Source organism: Phalacrocorax aristotelis, chromosome 7 (assembly GCF_949628215.1).
Source record: "Phalacrocorax aristotelis chromosome 7, bGulAri2.1, whole genome shotgun sequence".
Lineage (NCBI taxonomy): Eukaryota > Metazoa > Chordata > Aves > Suliformes > Phalacrocoracidae > Phalacrocorax > Phalacrocorax aristotelis.
The window spans coordinates 18,160,497-18,183,603 of record NC_134282.1 but is presented as its reverse complement, the minus strand read 5'-3'; the positions used below and the strand labels follow the sequence as shown (position 1 = coordinate 18,183,603).

The 23,107-nt window shown below is 51.3% G+C and overlaps 2 protein-coding genes and 1 long non-coding RNA gene across 3 annotated transcripts; all 3 read right to left on the bottom strand.

Moving 5' to 3' along the window:
* Window positions 1-682: 682 nt before the first annotated feature.
* Window positions 683-8,368, bottom strand: C7H2orf72 (chromosome 7 C2orf72 homolog). Its single transcript, XM_075099058.1, has 3 exons — window positions 7,811-8,368; window positions 4,544-4,660; window positions 683-3,348 (listed from the first exon to the last, which is right to left on the bottom strand). Exons 1-3 carry the CDS (start codon window positions 8,355-8,357, stop codon window positions 3,257-3,259), a joined length of 756 nt encoding a protein of 251 aa, XP_074955159.1. The 5' UTR covers window positions 8,358-8,368; the 3' UTR covers window positions 683-3,256.
* A 3,813-nt stretch (window positions 8,369-12,181) lies between these two features.
* LOC142059852 (uncharacterized) lies at window positions 12,182-17,282 on the bottom strand. The gene is made up of 3 exons (XR_012661529.1): window positions 17,014-17,282; window positions 16,014-16,535; window positions 12,182-14,943 (listed from the first exon to the last, which is right to left on the bottom strand). It is a non-coding gene; the product is annotated as an uncharacterized LOC142059852 (long non-coding RNA).
* Window positions 17,283-19,214: 1,932 nt separating this feature from the next.
* Window positions 19,215-23,102, bottom strand: RPL35A (ribosomal protein L35a). Its single transcript, XM_075099052.1, has 5 exons — window positions 22,876-23,102; window positions 22,441-22,483; window positions 21,072-21,224; window positions 19,944-20,088; window positions 19,215-19,273 (listed from the first exon to the last, which is right to left on the bottom strand). Exons 2-5 carry the CDS (start codon window positions 22,449-22,451, stop codon window positions 19,250-19,252), a joined length of 333 nt encoding a protein of 110 aa, XP_074955153.1. The 5' UTR covers window positions 22,452-22,483; window positions 22,876-23,102; the 3' UTR covers window positions 19,215-19,249.
* Between the last annotated feature and the right edge of the window lie 5 nt (window positions 23,103-23,107).

The window sequence follows — 23,107 nt, the reverse complement described above, 5'->3', positions numbered from 1 at the left end:
GTGGGCCCCGGGCCCCCTGAGGTACCTTGTACCATGGGGAAAGGCCTCGCCCAAACCCATTTCTTCGTTGGAAGCATGCATCTCCGCATCTGACAGCCCCTCACCAAATCCTTTTCCCCATCTGCCGCTTCGCAGCACAGGGCAGTGTCCAGATCCCCTGCACAGGTGCCCCGGTTCTGGAGGAGAATTTTGGCCCCTGCTTTGGGTCCAGTATGGACCGGATGGGAAATTGTACCAAGGAGAACCCAGCTCAACAGCAATGGAGCTGTACAACAAGAGATCAAAGCACCCAGACTTCAGTGGCATTGATTTCTATCCGTTTCTACTAAATAGGAAAAAATATATTCTGAAGGGCCTGAATTCCTCGAGGAAACCTAATGGCCTCAGTTAGTGAATGTTATTAAGGAGAGTTACCAGAGCCCTGCCCACAATGCCAAGAGGGTCAGCCCAGCTCTCCTTGGACAACTGAGAAGTCTCCAGCCTTCCCCACTGCCCACAGGTGAGCAGCCGGCCGCAACTGCACACAGACCATGCTGCTGATCTTCTGCATACCATATGCTGGGGTCACTTCCATTCCCTCCCAATATACCTTTTATTTGAATCAAGGGAAATACCACTTAAACCATGAGCAATGCTACTTTAAGGATAACACCATGGCAAACAAAAACCAAACTGAAGCATGTTCCAATTCAGAAATTAAATGTCTTTACTTTTTACAGCAAGCACGTAAGATAACAGTGCCCTTAAATTATTAAATCAATTAAACATGTAAAACTATCTGCTGCACCTCTTTATGCCCAGCTAGTGAAAAAAAAGAAAAAAAAGAATTCAAGTCACATCCCTCAGTCAAAGGCAAACAATACTTTTGCTCAAATGTATTCCCACTCATACCTCCTAAATGCCAGGCAGTTCATCTTCCACAAAAGTCTCACTGCAAGGGTAAACTTGCATGATTTACTTAAAAATTACCAGTAAATATATCCAATGGATTTTTGGCACTAAGATAGGTTTAACTGCAAATCTGTACTCTTGGGTCACCCCTTCACTGGTAAATTCTAGGTGGCAAAGGCCAAATACTCAAAGAAAATAGATTCACCTCATCATACTGTCAAGTCCTACTGGACTCATTTAACCAAGGGTTTTCTTGGGAAAGCATGTAACTGCCTAGTGACTGGGAAGACAGGCAGAGGGACTCCAGCACACAGCAGACCTACACACTCCTGCCAGGGACAGAGCCGAGGACACCTTCATCTCACTAAGATGCACGCACCACTCAGTGCTGAGGCCCGGGGCCATGAATACAGCCACACACACCAAGTGACTTTATTATGAAGTCACTTCATTACATTTGTATTTTCCACCTGGTCATAAGCAAAGAAAACCTACAGAAATCCTGCAGGCTGGAAGGTGGGTGGGTTCGGTGCCCTCTCTGCCGAGCAACATCAGCTATCTCTGAGGTTCAGTCTCGCTAGCCCACACCCACATAGGAAGGGTTTCTGCTGTGAAGAGATGCAACATGCACTTCCCCTTACGCTGCTCACAGGGACTTGGCATCCACTTGCCCCCCTCCCTCCCACCTTCTCATGGAGCAGCTACAGCACGACAGCTGCATTTCAGCCAAGCACATTCAAACAAGCAGTGTGATAACACACAGGCTTGCTGAGCACACCTGGAAATGCTCCCCATCTCTCCACTCGACCCCACCGGCATGCCCCACGCACCCTCAGATGCTCTCTCCCAGCTAAAAGGGCAAAGCAGCACCATTGCAAAAGGGACTAACTCTAAACCCAAGATCTGCTAAGCTCCGCTCCAGTGTTACCCATCATTACTCCAGTGAGGTAGGTAGGTGTTGCTGTCCCCTGAGGCACAGAAAAATGGTTTGTTGAAAAATATTCATGACCATGATCATGAGCAGAGATGGGTAAAAAACCCATCCCCTGCTCCAAGTAAGAGCTAGAGAGATGCCGATGGTACACTGTTGGGAGAGGGTACTGGCCGGAGCGGGCAGGACTGCAAACACTTCAACTGCCACTGGGAAATAAAGAGGCAGAGAAAGGACAGATGTGCACAGAGGATGTACTGCCGTAACTCGGCAGCTAACACAGAGAAGAGGTAGGCAGGACATGATGAGCTGAATTTTGTGGCCTGAAATTCCAAAAGGACAGCCAGCACCAAACAAAACCCAACTTGTGCTAAAAATAAAACAAGACCTGTTTTATGTTGCATTAAAGTCAAAATAAAACAAGTATTCCTACCATTATAATAATGTACCTCAAAAACAAAGGATTTGTAATTAATTGTAGCCCTGCAGGCTACAGGCAGTCCTTCGGAACTACTTAAATAGATTATTTTCATATTTTTATATTTATTTATGTAGCAGCCACATCTTGTTGAGAAGAATGCTGCAGGCCGCCTCCAAGACCTACCACCGCACAGCTGTGGAGATGTCCCTGGTCAGACGGGCCTCTCCCATAACCCCATCCAGCACCAGCCACACCGTAGTGTCCGTCTGCCACCCCTCCAACCCAGGCAGTCCATCAGTCAGTCTGTGAGCACCAGGACAAGCCAGAGGGATGGATCCTGCTCCCAAACCCCACTCTGCTCCAGCTGCCATTACTATCAGTATCTTTTGCATTCTTTCTGCTACCCACAGTGGGCTGTTACTGCATTTCTTCACATTACACAGTTACATTCAAGCCTTTCCAGTAGCTGTAGATCTGAGACCTCACATGTAATCCCACTGCAATCTCCATGCCACCGCGTTGTGGTTTTTTTTTTTTTCCCTGATCAGAGAGAAGGCGGGAACTTCAAAGCAGCAATAAAGCAGGAAAACAAGGCCGCAGAATCTGTTTGCCAGGGAGGCCAGCCCTGGCAATCTCAGCAGGGAACTTTGGTCAGAATTAGAAACTGTCCTTCCTTCTTGAAGCACCTGGCTGCATTTCACACACAAAGTCCCCAGATCATCACACCCAGGATGTGAGGTACATCCTCAAAGAGTGTCTCAGAAGCCCAGTGACCACTGGCAGCTCCAGGCACCCCCAGGCAGCAGGGCGCAGCAGGGGATGGCTCTCTGGCATGGACCTCAGAGGCTGTTGGCAGCTACAGAAGACCCTGGTAAGTTAAGCCGAGCAGCTTCTCCCCGGAGTGGTGGGTCCTCAGAGGAGAGGGTGAGTAAGCATGCACCACCTCCTCTTCCCACTACTCCAAATCCACCAGGCAGATCCGGGTCGTGGACTGTGCTGGGCACCCAGCAGCTCTAGGTGCCCGGGCCTCCAGCAGCTTCTTCGTAGTTTCCATTCGGGGAGAGGCTGGTGAGAGCCACTTCTTCCTTGGGGTCCTGCAGGTCATCTGCAAAGAGCAGAGAGAGATCTGAAAAAGAAACCCTTCTTCATGCAAAATGAAACTTAAGATGAAAAGAAAGCATGAGACAAAGCAATCGATGAATACTCACAACCTAAGCACAGCTGATTTTTTTCATAACTGATTTTCATTTTGTTTTACAAATTCAGCATTAATTCAAGAACCAGGGGTGATCTATGAGCAAAGGAGCACAGGGCCCAGCTCCCTGGCCTCCTGCGATCTCAGTAATCTCAGAACAAGCTGCATGGCCACAAGGTGTCACTTGCCTGGCACTGACAGCAAGATCAGGCACTTAAAATTTTCTGACTCTAGAGGACGTCTCAAAGCTGCACAAAGCGGGCATTTTTTTCTCTAATCCTTATGTTTTTTAAGCATTTTATGTGTTTAAGAGCCATTTGGACAATGCCCTTAATAACATGTTTTAACTTTTGGTCAGCTGGGAAGTGGTCAGGCAGTTGGACTGGACAATAATTTTAAGTCCCTTCCAATTAAAAATACTCTGTTCTGTTCTATTCTATTTACAGTGAAGGAGCTTCCCCTCCTCTACGTGCTCTGTAGAGCAGTCTGGATGTGCACACCACGCACCTTGTAGCCTCCTGCATGGGGGCTCTCTGCAAAAAGACAATCACCGCTGGGAAAGGCAAGCAGAGGTACCAACAGTACAGCAAAGGCTGAATGCTAGGCTATTCACCACCTGAACAATTTCCTTTAGAATCCGGGAGATCAAGGCTGACTACCCTCTTCCTCCTCCCCGTCAGCCCCAAATGCAAGTGGTTTGGGAACACTCCTTTGAGCTGTGTTTGCAGAAAACATCATGTAAGATCAGGGTGATGATTCCAATTTATTGTTTAGACACACAGCAGTTCTGCTGCCAGAAACTTTGGCAAAACGCAGCTGAGTTCAGCAGTGCTCTCGGGGGTGTAGCTGGGCACTGGACCAGGCGTGGTTTTATTTAGACAAGCAAAAGGTCAGAAAACAGAGAGGCAGCAACACAGCAGCCAGATGTGCACTAGTTGTCTTCAGGTTCTGGCCAAACCACAGCCAGGGAAGAGATATCAGCTGTGGAGCTGGAAATAGCTTAAGGAGGACACCAGCAAGTGGTTTGGCCATGAGGACCACCGGGGAGTCAGGGAGGAACCTCTCAGAATCACAGCAGGAGTACAGGGGAGAGAGCTGGGCATACCTTCATGAACATTGTTTGCAGCTTTTGCTTCGTGACCTTTTCTCCAGCTCCTCCGGCTCAAAGAAATGCACCGCAGAAAGGATGGGAGCCTCCACCTCTCCTGGTCTTTCCCCTCTTCTGGATAAACCAGAGAAGATAAGTTCAGACAGGCATTAGGTCAGGCCTGCTGCTACCCTACCTCTCTGCTACCGACTCACGACATCTCCCCTCCATGAGCCCAACTCCTCACAGCACAACCGGGTCCACTCCAGAGAGCCGACCCCTGGAAAGCACAGAGCAGCTCCTGGCAGTCCTTATTTCAGGATGAAACCTCTCTGGAAATTTGTCCCGAGTGTCAGTTTCTACCTTGTCACCTCACTGCCAAAACCATCCTGCATGTGGCGGCCCAGAGCAAGCAAGAAACCTGGCAGGAGCTCAGCTGGCACATGTGGCAAGGCTGGGGACTGACACTGTTAGGGCATTCCTGCAGAGGGAAGTTTCTATTTTATATTGTCACACAGCTTCTGCCATATCACCCTATTTACTGCTCCCCACTTTATTAAGCAATTCCTCCCTCCCAGGGAGACCTGCTGCACATGCTGACTTTCAGCACACTGGAAACTACAGCTGTAACTGCTTGCAAAATGCAGAGAGCATGTGGCCTCCATCAATGTATAGTATATATTCTGGAGGACATCAAAGGTCACAGCAAGTTACTGCAGGCTTTCAAGCCATTATAGTAAAACACTACAGCAGCTTATAAAACACGACAGCAGCACATTTTATAGGGTTTCCAACAGCAGCAGTTCAGCATCTCCATTGAAATATCATTCAGCCTTTCACCTTGTAATCGGATAACTGATAAACCACTTCAGTGTCCTTCAACTTATCAAGCTGTTACGACACTAAAGGGTTCACAGTGGCAGTGTTTCCTGCCAGTCAACAAACCAAAACCTCCAGCTGTAAATACATCCCCTCCTTGCAGCGCGTGGGGACTCTGGACACCACTGAGGCACCATGACAGGAGAGCAGCTGAGCACATTTCTGCTTAGACCCAAGAGATGCAGGAACCCCACTGCAATTCCTGTCCCAGCTCCACCACACAAGTAACAGTGTCCAGGACCTTCCCAGCACGGGGGGGCTGCGGCTCCAGAGCAACTGTCACGGGCAGAGCTGGGCAGCCATGTGTATGGGAGAGGAAGAGGCTTTGAGGCTGGGCTCAAATAAAAAGGGCACAAGCACACATACACAGAGCCTTACACTCTGTACACCTCCAGGCACAAGAGCATCTTTTGTCAGCTTAGCACAAGCCCCCTTCAAAGTCAAGAGGGGAAACAAGACAAGCTCAGCCCCAGCCAAGGACATCTTTACACTGACATCCCTAGAACCTGCTTTGCAGGGTGCTCCGCAGCCCCACACCCATCTTCCCCACAGTCTTCCTTCACATTACATTAAAGATATTATTCCCCTTTTGCTTTGCTTGTGGGGAAAGCCCCAAGGTGAGGGAGACCAAGCTGCAACGGGGCTGGTGCCTGGCACCGCCGGGCCTCCAGCTCTCCAGAGGCACAGCTACACCTGGGATCCCTCTGGTCACATGGACATTTCAGAAGGTAGTGCTCACAGGAGCATGGCAAGAAGCTGCCACAGCCTAAGGTTGAACCCTGCAGCTGATGAGCATCCTCATTACACATGCAGGTCCTGGGACACATGACTAAGATCACCAGGCAGCACATCAGAGGTAAATTAAAGCAACATGCCGAGTACTCCCACGCACCGCGCTTATAAAGCACACGCAAACAGGCTGCAACACCTGCTCTGGCTCCTTCTGTTCCTCTTTCTCCTCTGCTGGCTGCTATGCTGCTTCCACGCCTGCACGAAGGACAAAGCCACAGCTAGCCACAAAAATACACGTACTGAGCCGAACGCCAGCAGCTCTAGGCACCAGGAAAAGGTCACATACGCAGAGATGTTTTTCTGCCTCTGCAGCTGCTGTCCCAGCAGGCTGCTGCAACCAGAACTGGAGGGCTCAGTGGTGTCTGCAAGCACACCAGAAATTCTTGCAGCAGGAACAATGTAAGGAAGACAAGCACATGAAAGGGGAGAACCTGGAAAGGGGATCATGCGTGCCTCAGTACAAACGGTTGGCAGAAGACAGTCCTGCACCCTCACAGTGGGTCCCGGCCATCTCAAAGATCCTCAATGTTTGGATCCAGGATTCTGGACTGAGGTGATGGAAAGAAGCACCTGAGTGTGTCAGCTCTGAGATCCCAGAGGACCCTGTCAATGTGGTGCTCCTGGCAAGTGCCAGGATCCCTTGCAGTAAAGGCAGTGACTGAACAGAACACCAGAGCCCCTGCAAATGATGGGGAGCAAGGAAAAGGTGGAAAAAATGAAAGAAGGGAGAAGGGAAATAGCCCACAAAAAGCGGTGCCAAAGACAGAAGTGAGCCTGGGCTGTTCTGTGTAGCTGCTGTGAGGGCTGACCCTGCCCAGCCACCCAGTGCCCTGCGTTTGCATATAAACATGACTCGCCTTCTGCCCCAGGCCAAGTGCTGTTCCTCAAGGCCTGTTTGACACCCAGCTTTCATCCTGCCATCCTCATGTTGCTTAAACTGGCCACCAACAACAGACATGTGGTTTTAAACCCAAACACCCACTTGCTGTTGTTCTTATTCATTATACGAAGCCACCTCAAGCACCTTCCTCCCACAGGAAGGTCAGGTGCTGCCTGTGCTCTGCAGCAAGGGCTGTACCCCAATCCTGCATCCCCAAAGACACACGTCCATAAGCCTGGATGGCCACCGCCTCACAGCCCTCAGCTACCACATCCCTGCTATCCAAGAGCTGCTCTAGTGCTTCCCAACCTGCTGGGAAGTTTCTCCTCCCCAGCTGCCAGGACTGGAAACCCTACCAGAAAGAGGCGTAGAAAGGCAGATCTCATTGGGAAGGCTTTGATCCCACCAGTAGGAAAGAGATCTCATTGGAGATGCCAGATCCCACTGGGGTGGGGGGGAGATCCCATAAGGAGTGGTCAGATCCCAATGGGAAAAGCCAGATCCCACCGGGGTGGGGTGGGGTGGGAATCCCATCAGGAACGGTGAGCTCGCATTGGGGAAAGCCAGATCCCATTAGGGGGGAAGATCCCATCAGGAACGGTCAGAACCCGTTGGGACGGGGTAGATCCCACCGAGGAGAAGATCCCAGGGCAACGCCCGCTGTGAAAGCCCAGGGCCCGGGGCGAGGGATGGAGGGAGGGAGGTGGCGGCCCGGCCCCCGCCGCCCCCGGTACCTGCCGGGTGCTGCTGCTGCAGGGCGGCCCGCAGGGCGCGGCAGGCGGCGGCGCGGCAGCGGCGCAGGGCGGCGGGGCTGCCGGGGCTGTACCGGGCCGCCTGCACCGTCCCGGGCGCCGGGAAGTGTTGCCGCAGCGCCGCGTCCAGCACCGCCGCGTCCTCCCCGTCCCCGCCGGGCAGGAGGACGCCCACGACGGCGGGCGGCGGTGCGGGGGGCAGGCGGCCGCGCACGTCCCGCACCACCTCCCGCAGGCGGGCCCGGGCCCCGCGGCTCCGCGCCGCCCCGGCACGGCACAGCACCAGCAGCAGCCGCGCTCCCAGCGCCCGCCGCCCGCCGCCGGCCCGCCGCCGGGCCCGGCACCCCGACCCCGGGCCCGGCCCCGGGCCCGGCGGCGCCTCCTCGCCCAGCAGGTCGCGGGCGAAGGCGGCCATCGTGGCCGCCGCCGGGGCCCCCTCCGCCACCACCTCGGCCACCAGCAGCACGGCCCGCCGCCCGCCCACCCGCTCCACCAGCTCCCGCAGCTCCTGCAGCTCCGCCGCCGCCATCCCCGGCCGCCGCCGCGCACCCAGCCCGGCACCGCGCACCGCCCCCGACGGCACCGCACCGCCCACCGGGCCCGTAGCCGGGCATCAGCACCCGCACCGGCCCCCCGCCCCAAGCGCCGCCCCGTGCGCCCGCCCCGATGCAACGGGTAGGGCGTCAAGGATACCCCCAACCCCCGTGCAGGGCGGCCTGCAGCACCCCCGGGGCCGGCACCCCCCCAGCTCCTCCTGGTGCCCAGCCCCTGCCGGGTGGGCACAGCAGGGAGCGGACTAGAGAGGTCCCGGGGCCCCCGATCTGCCACGCAACCTGACCCAGGGTCCTTGCACAAGCCTCCTGCTAGACTGGACCTCTTAAAGCAGGAAGGTGATAAAATTCAGGCAAAAAACACAGGCTGTGGGGGGACTAGGAAGGTACAAGAGGGGTGAGTGAAGGCTGTGGTGACTGCAAAGGGGTTGTGGATGCAAGAGCTTGAGGAGCAGAGGATCACACACCCCCAAGGATATAACATGCCCCCCAGGGCATAACACACTGCACCCCAGGGCAGTGATGGAGTGGCCTCTGCGGGCACAATGTGCTGTAGGAGGCCCTACGCTGCTGCACAGCCTCTCCAGGCTATGGCTGCATCTGGGAAACAATTACCCCCTCAAAGGCCATACCCACCCCACTGGTCACAAGTTCCCCAATTTGTGCACAAGCACAAAGCCGAGCTGCAGCCCCCACCCCACACACTGTGCCTCCAAGACCCTACCCAAGCCAGTCCCCTTTGGCTTCCCCTCTGCAAACACCACATCCATCCCCTTCCACACAAAACACAGCCCGTAGTCAGAGCCCCACCAGCATCGGCAGCGCTCCACAGTGACATGCGGCTCCCATCACAGCACAGAATGTTTGCAGGGGTAAGTACAGGGCTATAATCAGAGCTGCAGTGCTGGCACATGTTACGCAGCCCTGGCGCAGGGAAAGGCCCGTGTCCCATGAGCCAGCCCTGCCAGCCAACAGTGAACAAAAGCCACGTGATGGCAGCCACTGTGCCTGGCCCTGGCAGTTGCTTGGTGTCAGTGTGCCTGGCAGATGAACCAGGGAGCTCCGATTCATGGCATGTGGTAAACACTTCCCCTGTTCCACATCAGAACAGGCTCCTCCAAACAGGTAATGTCTTATCACAAGAACCCAAGAGGGGATAAACAGCTCAAAGGTGCAAATGGCAAGAGTCACCTTGGCCAGTCACTCTCTGAGGTCATTTGGAGCCAAACCACCTCTGTGGGACTGGTAGAGGCTCCAAGAGCACTGGAAGTGAAAGCATGGCAGAAATCCATGTGCCTGCCCTGGATCAGTGGTTCCCAACATGTGTGTTGGGACATGCTCATGTGCCATAAAGGCAGCTGAGCCAGCGTGCCTGCTCCCTGCCACCCGTCCCCAGAGCCTGGCAGGTCAGCAGCCATCACAAGGAAGGGATGTGCCATGGGTTCATTCCCAGGCATGGCAGGGTGTGGCAGCTTAGGAAGATTAAGTCAGGAAAATGTTTGCCCCAGCTATGACAGGCTTAGCAAACACTGCCCTATGCCAGCACTGCAGAGCCTGGCTGAGGGTTTCAGAGAGACTTTCTGCCCTGGGTCCTAGCAAAAGTAACTTATTAATTGACAAGTGTTGATAAGCAAGTTGGGGGAAAATAAAACAGAAGTATTAGGCTACTCTTCCAAAGATCAGGGTCTATTGTTGCAAGAGCCCATGCTTCCATGCCAGCATGGTAGCCCAGAGAGCAGCTGTCAACATACCAGGGCTACAAAGTCAGGCATAATTCAAAAGCCAGGTCTGGCCTTAATGTTGCCCTGTTTTTGTATGTACAAGGATTTTTTTTTCTCATCTGGTCAGAAACCTGCTCACAGTCCCGTGGAGAAACACCCTGGGTATAGTCAGCACCATGAATTGCGGCAGCAGCAGCAGGAGGGGACAGGAGCGGGTGCTCGTCCCCAGGAGCCCTCACCTTGGGGTTTCGTGCCTCATAATTTCCCCCACTATAGAATTTTAGATACAGCCCTCACACAGATCTGTTCATAAGCCAGACACAAGAAGGTCTCTGTGAAGAAGGACCAGCAGCTTTGGCTGGTGCCTGCAGGGAACAAGGCAAAGATGGGCACTTGCTTTGGCCAGTTTGATCGGGGAAGCTCAGGTCTTTTGAAGGCAGCTGTAAGGAGATAGGATGCCCCCTGCAAACTGCCACAACAGACCCACAGCATGTTAAACTCCACACGAGCTGCCAGCACAGCCTGTGGTGTGGTGGTGCCAGCTATACCCTGTCTGATGTGCGAAGACCGTTACAGCATGGGTCTCACAGGGCTCTTTTCAAGCAGTGCTGCACCAGTGACTCGCATAGAGCCCCCAAAGTACCTCAGAAAGTGGGCATTCAAGCAGGTGATTCTTCAAACTTACCAAGATGATTTCTGCAGGGAAGGTATAGAAAAAAATGAAATTATCTTCCTAACTCAGCTCATAAGGAGCACCACTGGCTATTTCTCTGCAGTGGCCCCAGCATCTAAACTGCCAGCGCAGCCTCTAAAATCTAATAATTGAGACCAGATAGAGCTGTTCTGCGTGGCCACTACGATTCTTTTGTTCATTTTAGTTACACATGTACCATTGCCAGCAGAGGCTAGCTGGAAAGGCAAATGTCACCCACGATACCAAACAACCTTGTTTACGTTTCTTTACTTATTAACAGAGGTAAGATCTAATAGCAAATACAACTTTGTCTCCCTTTGCATTACTTAAAGAGGTACAGCTCAAACAGGTCAGAGTCAGTCATGAGCTCAGCAGTATTTGTAGTCCCCGACAAAGTGACTTCAAAGCTCTGGCAGGCATCAGAGCAAAACCACAGATGTATTTACAAGGCCTGACACCCCTTCACATGTCCACCTGACAGTCACATCTGAAGAAAATCTCTGCAGATAGCCCTAAATGAAGGTAATCACATCTCTTACACATGTTCATGGCTGTTCAGAGCAAACACAACATCTGCTCATTTTGGACTTCAAAGGAGGAAGAGAAGATGCTTTGTTCAGAGAAATAAATTTCTCATGTGTAGTAGTAGTGCATTGAAGTCTAAACAAAATCAAAGGTCCATTGGATTAGGCCCTTTAAGAGGGGCATTTACAAAGATTAAACCTCTCTTTTGAAGAAAGTAGGAAGAGGATGGAGGGAAATGGATTCTTATGCCAAGGTTGATGATAGGAGTGCAGACAGCCTGAACGAGCAAGAGGGAATCTGTTAGAGCAGCTCTGAGCCCCTGTGTTCAATGACCCAGCCCAGCTCCTTAAACTCTTTCAGCAGCCTCGGTGCTCACAGTGGCACTTGGAAAAGCCTCTGAGCCAGCTAGGAGCAGGAACTGGCTGCTGACAAGCTAAGCCTTAGCAAACTTTTGCACAAGTGCTCCTTCACAGACCTGTTCCCCAAGCCTGCTTCCACCTACCGCTTTGGAAAAACACGTCACCATTACAAGATGCTGGAGAGCATCTGCTTTACTTGTACAGCACTACCAGCTGCCACCAGGAGCATTGCTGTGAGGCACCAGCACTCACTGAGCTCTTCATCCATGGAGATCCTCTTGGGTGCCCCAGAGAAGTAGCAGAGGACGTAATTGCAAGTGAAGAAAATACCTCAAACCCACCTATCCCCTTGCCCTGAACATCCCAGGCCTGCTGAGCCCCTTCTAGCTTGTCTCCTGTTCACTCCTCCATTAACTCTCCCCATCTCCTCCATTGACTTTCCCCCAAAACTCCCCATAACATTTCTAGCCCCTGAACCCAGACCCCTCTCCACTTTTCACCCACTGAAGCTTGAACTGTGTCAAACAAGACATGGATCTTTCCTGTGACAAGTTCAGTCACAACTGAATCCAAACTGAATCCAAGCTGGATGGTCACTTTGTTCTGTCCCAGCTCCCCATGCCCCAGACCCAGCCATCTCCAGGGACCGCTGAGGCAGCCCCAGTTTTTGTCCCCTGGCAGCCCGTGCCGACTCAGGCCTGGCCTGGATCCATCCAGGCCATCACACCCCACTCAGCAGAGGTTACACTCCATAAGCAAATAAAGCTGTGAAGTCCCTGGCTGTACCATGGCTCAGACACAGCCTGGCTTCCTGATGGGGAGCCCCAAAACCTTCCCCACCTCTCTTCTCCAAAATACCATTCCCTTTGAAATCTGTGCCTCATCCTGCCCGTCTCTGCAGTTGTCCTAAGTTTTCTTAGGTTTCCTTGAGTCACCATCCCTTTCTGGATGGCAGAGGGGCATAGGAAGGTATTTCTGAAGAGGACGATGGGGACCTGGCACAGCCAGCAGAGCCTGATCTCACGGTAGGAGGGATGTCTCTGCTTGTCCCCTTGGAGAGCGATGGAGGCTGCCCCCTCAGCCTGCTCCATTCATTGCTCCTCCACGGGGAAGATGTTAAAAAACTGGCTGGCAGTACACATGAAATCAGACCCAAGGACCAAGCTGCCTCTTCTGGCTTTTTTCAGGCTGTCCTGCCAGAGCCTCAGCTGGACCTTTGCCTTCACTTTGACAAAAGGACCTGGGACTAGCTGTTCACAGCCACCAGCCTCCATTTTTTCCCCCAGTACACACGTGCCTCCAACACCAGCAGTCCAGCTTTTTGTGTGCTTAGCCTTTGCAGAACCTCTTAGAAGTTACCCCAAACCACATCGAGCTGGTAACCTGTGATTGGGGACCACTGAGCACAAATGCAGCCCCTCCTGCTTCCCTCATGCTCCCTCCTGCATCCTTCCCCCAAAACCCCTTCTTGGCACGGGCGAAGCCCCCAGGTTCTCAGAACTGCTCTCTGACAACAGGCAGATCCATCAGCTTCCCAGGCTGGAGTTGCTCTGATAGGCAGAGCAGGTGGGTTTGGATCTGCCTGTTTTGACACTGTTGAGGCCTGAAAGAGGCCACAGATAGCCAGCTGGCACGGTGCCCTTCTCGTACAATACAGGGTATCACAGGGCAGTTGGATTTTGCCCTGGTGCATAGGCACGATGTGCCAGACCAGTGAGGAGCAGGGCTAGGTAAGGGTTTTTTGGAAATGGACAAAGCATGGTCTGGATGGCAAATCTTGGCTCAGGTGCTGTCTTGATCAAGCTCTTCTTCCAGAGGTGGTACTCAGATGCTTATATGCCAGGAGCCCACAGGACACCGCTCCCTGCTGCTCTCGCCGCATGTGATGCCAGCTGAACAGAGCAGGTTTTTCTCCTCTGTCCTAGGAAGAGACCTGTTGTCCTTGGCAGACTTCTGGGCTTTGCAGCAGTGCTCCTAATGCTTGCTGGTGCATGTCCTCTTTGGTCTGTAGCTAAGCTGGCTGGAGAGGTTTCAGGCCACAGCTGCTTGTTCCTGCTTTGCTGAATTGCAATGCTCCTGCTAGCCTGGCAGCAGAGCTATTGCGTGTAAACTCACCAACCCTGCATTAGTCGAAATGAGAAGGGGGTTCAACATTTAAAGAACAAGTCTCTGATGACTTGCCTCTGTTGGACTGCAGCATGTTGGGGCAGCAGTCACAGCAGCAGAGCAGGTTGCTCCAGGACTCCTGTATAGCCACCCAAGATTAGCTGGAGAACAAAGCATGGATGCAGCTTGAGAGCACCCATGGTGTTCTGCCTCCTCTCCTTCTCAGCTGTCCAGGTGACCACACTTTTTCCCGTCCCAGCCACACACCCCTGTGGCTGCATCACTTGCCCCTGCAGGGCATCCCTGTGCTCCCAGGTCCTGGCCAGGATTTTACATGCCTCAGAGCTCCCCCTTCCACCAGCAGCGCTTGGCAGTGCCCCAAGTCACCCCATGCAGAAGTGCCTGGACACAGCACAGACATGCTGCCGGAGATGAAACTTGAAAATGCTGCAGGGACTGTCCCTGGATTTGGGTGGTTAACTGCATGTTTCAGATGCTACAGGAAATAATGGAAACACGGGACCTCATCATGGCTACTTCCTTTAAGGATGCCCCAATGTGCTGATCAGGAGTCTCTTAAAGACAAACTTTCTGCACTCACAAACAGCCTGAACTGTACAAATCTTGCATTGACTCAAGGGAACTATTTCTGCATATAGCTTGATCAAAAAAAGAGAAAGTGTCCTCCCTATCGAAAGGAGGAATTTATCTTAAGATACACAAGTCTGTTCCACAACAGAGCGATTGGGTCAACTGTGTTATAATTATGTTTAGACAACTGAACAAGGTAATTTTCTCCCCATCTTTTAAAGCAGGGTTTTTTTTTATGGAAACAGCACCTCACCTAAGAGGCTGCCAAGCACCAGCATCATCCAAACACCTACAGCAAGGTTGTTTTCTTCATAAAGTCACACTGTCCTTAAGGATGTGGAAAGAACCTGGAGGGTCCTTTCCCTGAGAAATGTTGGTTCAGGGGCTCTGAACCACCTTCAGATCCCACCCCGGCTGTACTATATCACACAAACCTACAGCTTCAGCAGGAGTTTCATAGTCTTTGATGTACAGCTTTAAAGCTTATAAATACACACACACGGAAATGAAATACCAGGTTTTTAATACTTCTTTTGGTGATAGTTAAGATCTTAGGTGGATACAAGATCTGTAAAAAAACCCAGAAGAAATATATATAAGCTCCCAATGCAAAAACATGCAGCTCACCATAGTGCCTTGCCATGCCCAGAGAGGATGCGAAAAAGCTTCAGCTATTTTATGGGCCATTGGCCTTAGAAACAAAAATAATCCGCTGCTCCCATAGTTCCTCCCACCCAAAATAACCCATCCCAGTAATTCAACCCGCTGGATGTCTGCTGGTAGCCACCTGTATGTCAGGTTACATCCCTGCAAGAGGCCCTTTAATGGGCAGTGGGCTAAACGTTGGGTTTCCATTGGCATAGAATTTTTTTCTCCTTTGGCCAGGAATGAGGAGGAGTGAACACAAATATACTGTTTTACTTGCAGTGCCTCTAGTTTAAAGTGGATGGGCACAGATCAGGACTGTCCTTGTTGCAGCTGATTCTCAGCCCTATACACGCTCAGGTTCAGCCCACACCACTCTCAGTCCTCCCACAAGAGCTGTGCTGACACCTCTGTAAGCCAGCACTCGGCCTGACCTACAGATCTCAGTGGAGTTTGGGTCAAGATACAGCAAGCTTCTTTCACCCATCATATTGAAGGGACAGGACATTCAAGGGCTGCTCAAGCAGCAAGCATGAAAACAGCATGAAGGACAGCATAGCATCACATGCCCGAACACACCACGCTGAGCTACCAGGCATGCCTGGAGCAACTGCCTGTGAAATAGCGAGTTGCAGAGCATGCCATGTGCGTAACCATCCCCAGGTCCTTCCATCAGGGTAGGTAGGAAGGATCCCATGGACGAGAGTAACAAGTTTAGACAGCTCATCCTGGACCCTTCAACTATTCTGGTGTGAGGACAATGTCTTAGGGAAGGCCAATGCACTAATGGCAAACAGCACTGTAACCGGAGACAGACCTACATCTTGTTTGTGGCATCTTGTCCAATAAGCAAGAGGGGACAGCAGACTTTGCTCTCCCACCATCCTGTGACTACAAAGAACCCCAGCGAATTTCAGGAGCTTTGTGCTGATGAGAACTACTGAAGACACCTGCATTCAGGCTGTCCTGGGAAAAAGTGGTCTTAGCTCTTACCTCTGGGTTTCTTTCACTATCTCAGTTTCGGGACAGTCTAAAATCCAGAGGCAGCTGGCCTGCTCTCACTCCCTCTCTGTTGACAGCTGGTTTCTTGGGGACAGCCCAGCAAGTTTCTCAGGCACATTTTGACATTCGAGCAAGGTACTTCATGCAAAGCAGAAACTCAGTGATTTTTGATAGCAGTTTCCTGGGGTAGATCATGCAGCCAACGCAGCAAAGAAATCTGAGCTTCGTAGCAAGGACAGCGTGATGGTGAAGGAGCAGTGTCCCCTTCTGGCAGCAGCCACATACTGAATCGTCCATGCAGAAGGCGGGCAGTGAGCAAGGCGCCAGGAGGGAAGTATTTCTACAAAGGGACATCCATCTGAACAGCGCTAAATCCAGCCTGCCAGATTCTGCTGCCCAAGGGAATTCATTCTCCAGCTGTCTTCAATACCTTGTGTCGCATGTGTTCAGGCAGAGCACAGCAGTGACTGAACTCTGCGAGCGAAACAATAAATGGACCCTGGGAGTTGACTTCTAAGGGAGGAAATGCACATGAGAGAAGAACAGCAGGCATCATCCTGGTCAAAGCTTTGGCCTATGGCTCACCCAGAGAAGGTGGCACACCCCTCCAATGAAGAATTCAGGGTCAGTGAGACCGTGGAGCTGTCGGCATAGCCACGGAAAGCCCCAGCGGTGGGGTCAGGACTGCAGTTACACTGAGCAGCATCTCCATGGTCACGTGTTTTTTGGCAAGGAGCAAGAGCCACCACCAACTTAGAAGAGGACATGCAGTTGTCCATCCTAGCACTTAAGCCCCCATTCTCATTTCCAGCTCACATTGCCTGCAGGGTCCAGCTTGTCTTCCCTCCCGTATCTGAACATGGCCACCCAGCACCACTTTGGTCTACACTGTCCCCCAGACCATTCCATGCCCCACCCTGAGCATGTTTTTGTTCCCAAAAAGCCTGTCTGTTTGTCCCTTGCCCCAGTGTTTAGCTATGGCCCAGGATACCTTCATGGCAGTTTCAGACCTCTCAGCACTCCGCACACAGCTTGCTCTGCCTCCAGGTTGCCACCAGGCTGGCCTGGCCTGTAGGCAGCTGCCTCCACCACCGGTTGCCAGGCCTCATCCATCAGACACTGCATTCTCTGAAGGGCTCCCACTGCCTGGTCCGGCTGCTCCCGGGGCTCTGCATGGATCAGCACAAGCACCAGCACGTCCGGCAGGCAGGGAAGGGGGCTCCTCACATCCCAGAGAGCCTCATCCACGTGATCCCAGCGCATTAGCTACTTCAATACAGCAGCTTGCCACAGCATAAAAACCAGATATGGCCAAACCTCCTCCTCTTCCTCTCTCTCCACCTGCTGCAGTCTATCCCTGATGTCAGCTGTGCCACGCAGGTCCTGGGTAAAATCCACCAGCACCGAGGGAGCTCTCACATTGTCATCATCCAACCCCCTCACCAGCATCTTTCCCTTCTACCTCCCCATTATGTCAAGCAGGCTGAGGAGCTCCCAGGTGGTTTGGTCCACGAAGGAGCAGACAGCAGGCTCCCCGGTGGCCATGGCACCCTCCCACACAAGGCATTTTACTGCGCTGCTGGGGAAAGGAGCAGAAGGGGTTTGCTGCAGCAAAGGCACTTGCATCGCACAGGCCTTGGAACCAGCTATGCCTGCTGCTTTCTGCGGCCATCACATACAAGTGAACACACTGGTTTTGGTGGGACTGAACGAACATGAAAGGAAATAGAGTTTTGACACAAAGATTCAAAAATTGCAGCCATATGATATTTGATGTCAGGCCTCCCAGGAACAGGCTTTGTATCTCAGTATCTGGTACAGCAGAAAAAGATAGAAGGGGAGAGAAAAATGGGATCATTATGTATTTTTGGGCATTGCACCTCAAATTTGGGTGCGCTTACTACCTCCACATCAGCAGAATCCAACCACACGCTAGGGACCATAGTCCCGCCAACCTGCTGTCACAGTCCAATTTGCCCATGTTTCCTCCTCCTTCCTCTGGTAGTGCCTAAAACTGGAGATTCAATTTGTATTCCACCCCATCCTTCTCTGAATCCTACTTGTACCACCTGTCAGTATTTCCAGAAGACTAAACCCCTGCCTGACCTGACCCAGCATCCCATAAGCTGCAGCTTCTCTCCATGCATTAAAACATGCAGGTTTCCACTCAAGTGCTCTCCTGCTGCTGGAGACAGTAGTAGCTACAGGTTTAGTTCTTCAAGTAAGTCCAGTGAAATAATTTCTATACCAGAACTGTGTAGCCAGGCCCAGGTTTTGCTTGAATTACAATTTCAAAGTCAGTCTTAATTTGTCCGATAACTGAAAGCCTGAAACAGCTACGTAGAATCAGTGGCATCACCCACCCAGGGCATGGGGGCAGGCCATTTTGGGACTGTGACATCAGCAGTACCCATGACAACCTGCAGCTGCCCGAAACCACTCTTAAAACTACCCCATATTCTTCAGGCATGTACTAAGAAACCGACACATGCACTTTAAGAATCTTTGAATTCATTTTTCAATGCCTTCTTCAACAAACCTTAAGGAACTCACGACAGTGATACACTGGTCTGAGGTATGGACCCTCCCCACCCCACATTAGGTACTGCAACGAGGCTGGCCAGGAAGCCACCAAGAACTGACACCCGGGCACTAGAGTTGTGTGACGAAAACATGTCTAAATAAATATCTCAGAGAAGACACTATGGGCACACGTGCTGCCCAGTACGTATGGTCCCATTCTGTGATTCTACTATAACCCTATTTTCAGATGTGAGCTAGGACTTAGTGTCCCATTACAGAGTTTTGTCTCAGCAGCAGTCATCACCAAGTGCAAGAGAAACAGGAGTAAGAAGTTTCCCTCTAGCAGGCAGGCAAAGAATTATTTCTCGTGTTCTATATAGAGCTTGTGCGCGCAGTTTCGGAGGTTGTAAACATTTATTGTTTAGCTCTGCAAACCATTCAGATTCCATGACAGGGGGCACAGATGAGTCGCAGTGAAGGCTGCCAGTTATGTGTCTTTGGAACGCAGCCTGCTCTACAAGTGCCCTGCCAAGGATGGGTCAAGTCTCCATTTCATGGTCTAGCGAGAGTCGCCACTCCACCCCTGTGCTGTGAATTCTGATATGCTACTGAAAATGAACAAAGTCCCTCAAAACAGGTGGAGGAGATAAAAATAGAAATGTACAAATATTAAACAGATTCTCCATTTTATTTCCAATAAAAATTTAGATCCTAGATGGATACAGCATCTGTAAAAGACAAGAACAGAATCAAGTTAGAAATTCTGCTACTGGACTGTACTATTCTAAACACAAGTTTTTCAGTTATGATCTAGATCGTCCATCTCTTCAACTACTATAGAAGCGACACACACACACCCCATTCACACAGAAGAGGTGCAAGAATGAAGAAGTGTAGCAACATCACTAGGAAGATACCGCATCTCAACTCGGGGCAACAGACCTCAAGGGACAGGCTCACTGAAGCCTTGTGGCTGAAACAGGTCCTAGCAGGCAGGGAAGGACAACACAGCACTGAGAACATTTGGGAGGAAGGAGAAAATCTGTCAACAGGTAGGAACCAGAGCAGAAGTGTGCAAAAATACATGTGCAAGATCCAGGGAAAAGAAATCAAGATAGCTTTAGAAGGGAGCCAAGGAAGAGTCCCAGAACTTGAAGCGCCTTTCCAGACAAGCTGAGCAAACACACAAAACCCCTGATGAAGAGACAACCCCCCTCAGCACAAGAAGCCATCAATAAACCTCTCCTAGCTCCAAAAGGAGCACTCAAAGAGCGCTGCTGAATAGACAACAGCAACAGAACAAAAACGTAGTTCAAGTTTTCCCTCATACTATGTAGGACTGAAAGGCACCCCAAAAACTGCTAGTAAATATCTTGTTGCTAAAATAGATCCACCTACCACCCGGATTCTGTGTCCAATGGCCTTGGCAGGAAGGTTGGAGCGGAACTTGGCACGAACCATGCCGCTGTTCCCATGGGCACGGGTTACCTTCCCCCAGATCACTCGTGTCCTGTTGGGCTTGCCGCCGGGGGTTACGGTGTTGCTGTGGATAGAAAGGAAAGAGCTACTGAGCACGGCAGTCACAGCTCTGTATGGGACCGACTGGTGACGGGGCAGACAATGCTGCCCCTTGAAGGCACTTCCATGACTTTATTCCACAGCAATCTTTGGTTGGACCACATTCTACTTACCTGTGAAATTTGCTAGTCCTGGGGTTTTCACTATACCTTCCAAATAAGGGAAGTATTGCAGCTTGTAATTTATCAGAAGCTCCACTGGAGAACTACTAACAAGTCACAAAACTTAAAGATCTGGAAAATGCTACTGCTGAGATGATCAAACCAAAAATTCATCAATTTCAACCACTGGTGTAAGACTGCAAAAAACTGCTTTAGAAGAAAAGCCATATGTCATCTTGGAAATGATGGCAGTCAAGTTAGCAGTCTGATCAATTTTATTCAAGGAAATTCTGAATGCTTAACAACTACACTGGAAAAAAAATAAGTGCAAGGTAATACTGTTCCTAAGGCCTCCCCCAACACCAGCACAGCAGATAAGACAGTGCTCTGACATGGGCATGCAAAAGCCAGGGCACAAACTCCTCCAGGCTTCACAAAATAATTCTGCTGTTAAAGGAACGCGATAGCTCATAGTACTTGACACAAATTCACCTCAATTTTCTCTGTCAAGCTGCCTTCAGTTTTTGCCAGTCTCAGGCAAGATTTGTTTGTCATCCCATCTGTTCTCTAACATATCATTTATAACAGTGAATGATTATTTCAGATAATTTCATTATCTGAATTAAGAACACATAGGCCAATTAAAGCAAAAATAAGCAAGGACTCTAAAAACAAAACCAACCCAGGAAACTGGTCTACAGTTCTCCATAGACATTCTATTGATAAATTGAGCCCAATTTATCTCTGTGCTAACAGAAACTCTGTAGCCAGACTGCACACATCCTGGCATTTGCAAACACCGATACAGGAGTTGGCTAATTTAGTGTAACAATGAAAAGTGACTTACTTTTTAGCTTTGTATACGTAGGCACACCTCTTGCCCAAGTAGAAGTCTGTCTCCTGACGGGCATAAACACCTTCAATTTTCAGAAGGGCAGTGTGCTCACGCTGGTTTCGGAGGCCACGTTTGTAGCCAGCAAAAATGGCCTTGCACCACAGCCTAAAAGCGTTGAAAACATTTACAAATTATAATTCACTCCAAAGTATTATATGTAGAAACAAATGTCATGGTTTTAGCTGGGATAGAGTTGATTAGAGTTAACGCGCTGTTTCAGTAGAAACTATTTCCACACCAGTAGAAATTTAGCTGAGGAAAAACCCCACTGCTTTTGCTTTCACTTAATCACCACAAAGCCTTACGTTCAGTCAACAGATGAAAGCTACATAAATGGGACACAAAGTATTTAGGAGAACTTTGCTTCTGTCGCCTTGTTCTAAACTTCCGACACTACAGGCTTCATAAGAAAACCCAAGTGCTTCAACATTAGCAGGTGTTATGTTTTTCAAATATCTATGCTGTATGATTAATATATATCACTTTTTTCTATACACCACATAAACTGAGTCTCCTGTGTTGCAGTACAGCACTGCAGGAGAACGTGTTACCTGCTGTTGTCTTAAAGGAATGAACTGTGGTCTAGGGACAGTCAGAAAGACAGCTGTCCCCCCCCGACTGGACAAGTGACATTACACAAACTCAACAATTCTTCAGGACAAAGACCTGTTTGTACTACGCAGGTAAAGCGATTGTAAGGCTCGTTCCATGCATTGCATACACGATACAACTGTCTCATCTGCATCTCAACCCATCTGCTATGAGACAGCAAATGTCCCATAATACAACAGTGTTAAACTAAGCTATCCAGATCTTCCTTCCACACATATGCAACAGAATATAAACACAGATACATATTAAGACAAAAAGTTGTGATTCAGATTCAATCCCTCCACGATTTACAACCTCAATCCCTCTATCCATAGGAAAACTCGATGGCATAGTGGCTTCCTCACTCAAGGGGACAATACATCAAAGCCTCTATGGTGCACTGAAGGTTGACAAACGCTGTCCCAACAAAACCATCGTTAATATCCCACAACTACTGACAGGCCTGGGAAAGTGTGGCACACAGCATCAACAACTACAATCAGTTTAAGGCAGAGACTTCAGAAAAGAGAGGCGCAACTGCGGGCGTTTCACAGAGGGCCCAGCAGAACACCGGGCAGAGGAGCTGTCCTGGAAAATGAGAGCAGCCACAAGGAAACGGGTAACTGCCCGCACCTTTAACGAAACACTCAGAAATGCTCGGTTTGCAAGATCTGTCAAAAGTACGCTGTAACAGCGACCCGAGAGCCACCTCAGCGGGGCAGTCACTCACCTCCCAGTCATGGTGTCCTCCCGAAGCCCTGGTCCCAGCTGGCCTAGAAGGGACAGAGAAGCCATGAGCCTCACAGACCGGCAGCTCCGTCCAGCCAAGCCAGGGAGGCGCTGCATACCCGGTCCGGGGGCCAGGGTATCCTGCCGGCCGGGGGCACCCACAGCACGGCGACGAGGGCTTCCAGCCTCCCTCAGACGCGGAGGGAAGGGAACCCTCCGCTTCCCCACAGAACTGGGCGCTCCGGGCGCCTCGGCCCCCCTTCAGCTGAGAGCCTCAACCTGCGGCCGGGATCATCCGTCGCACATCGGCGCCATCCCGCCCTCTACCCGCTCAACGCGGCGCCAGCCGCAACGCCCCGGGAGTCCCGCGCCCGCCGACGGTCCCATGGCAGGGGAAACTCCCTCCCGCCCCGCGCCCCGCGCCACCACTCCTTACCCCACGGCTGCGAACCAAGATGGCGGCAAAGGAGGGAGTCACCGCGCTGCCTTCCGGGATATGGGGCGGGAAGGACCCCTGCGGCCGGCCGTCTGCACCGCCTCAACGGGTAAACCCGAGACGGCCGCAGCGGGGTGGGTAAGCCGCCCCCCCGCGCCTTCCTCGCCCCGTCCCCCGCGTCTCCGTCCTCCTCCGGGTGGCGATCCGGGAGGGGCGGCCCCAGCCCCGCCGT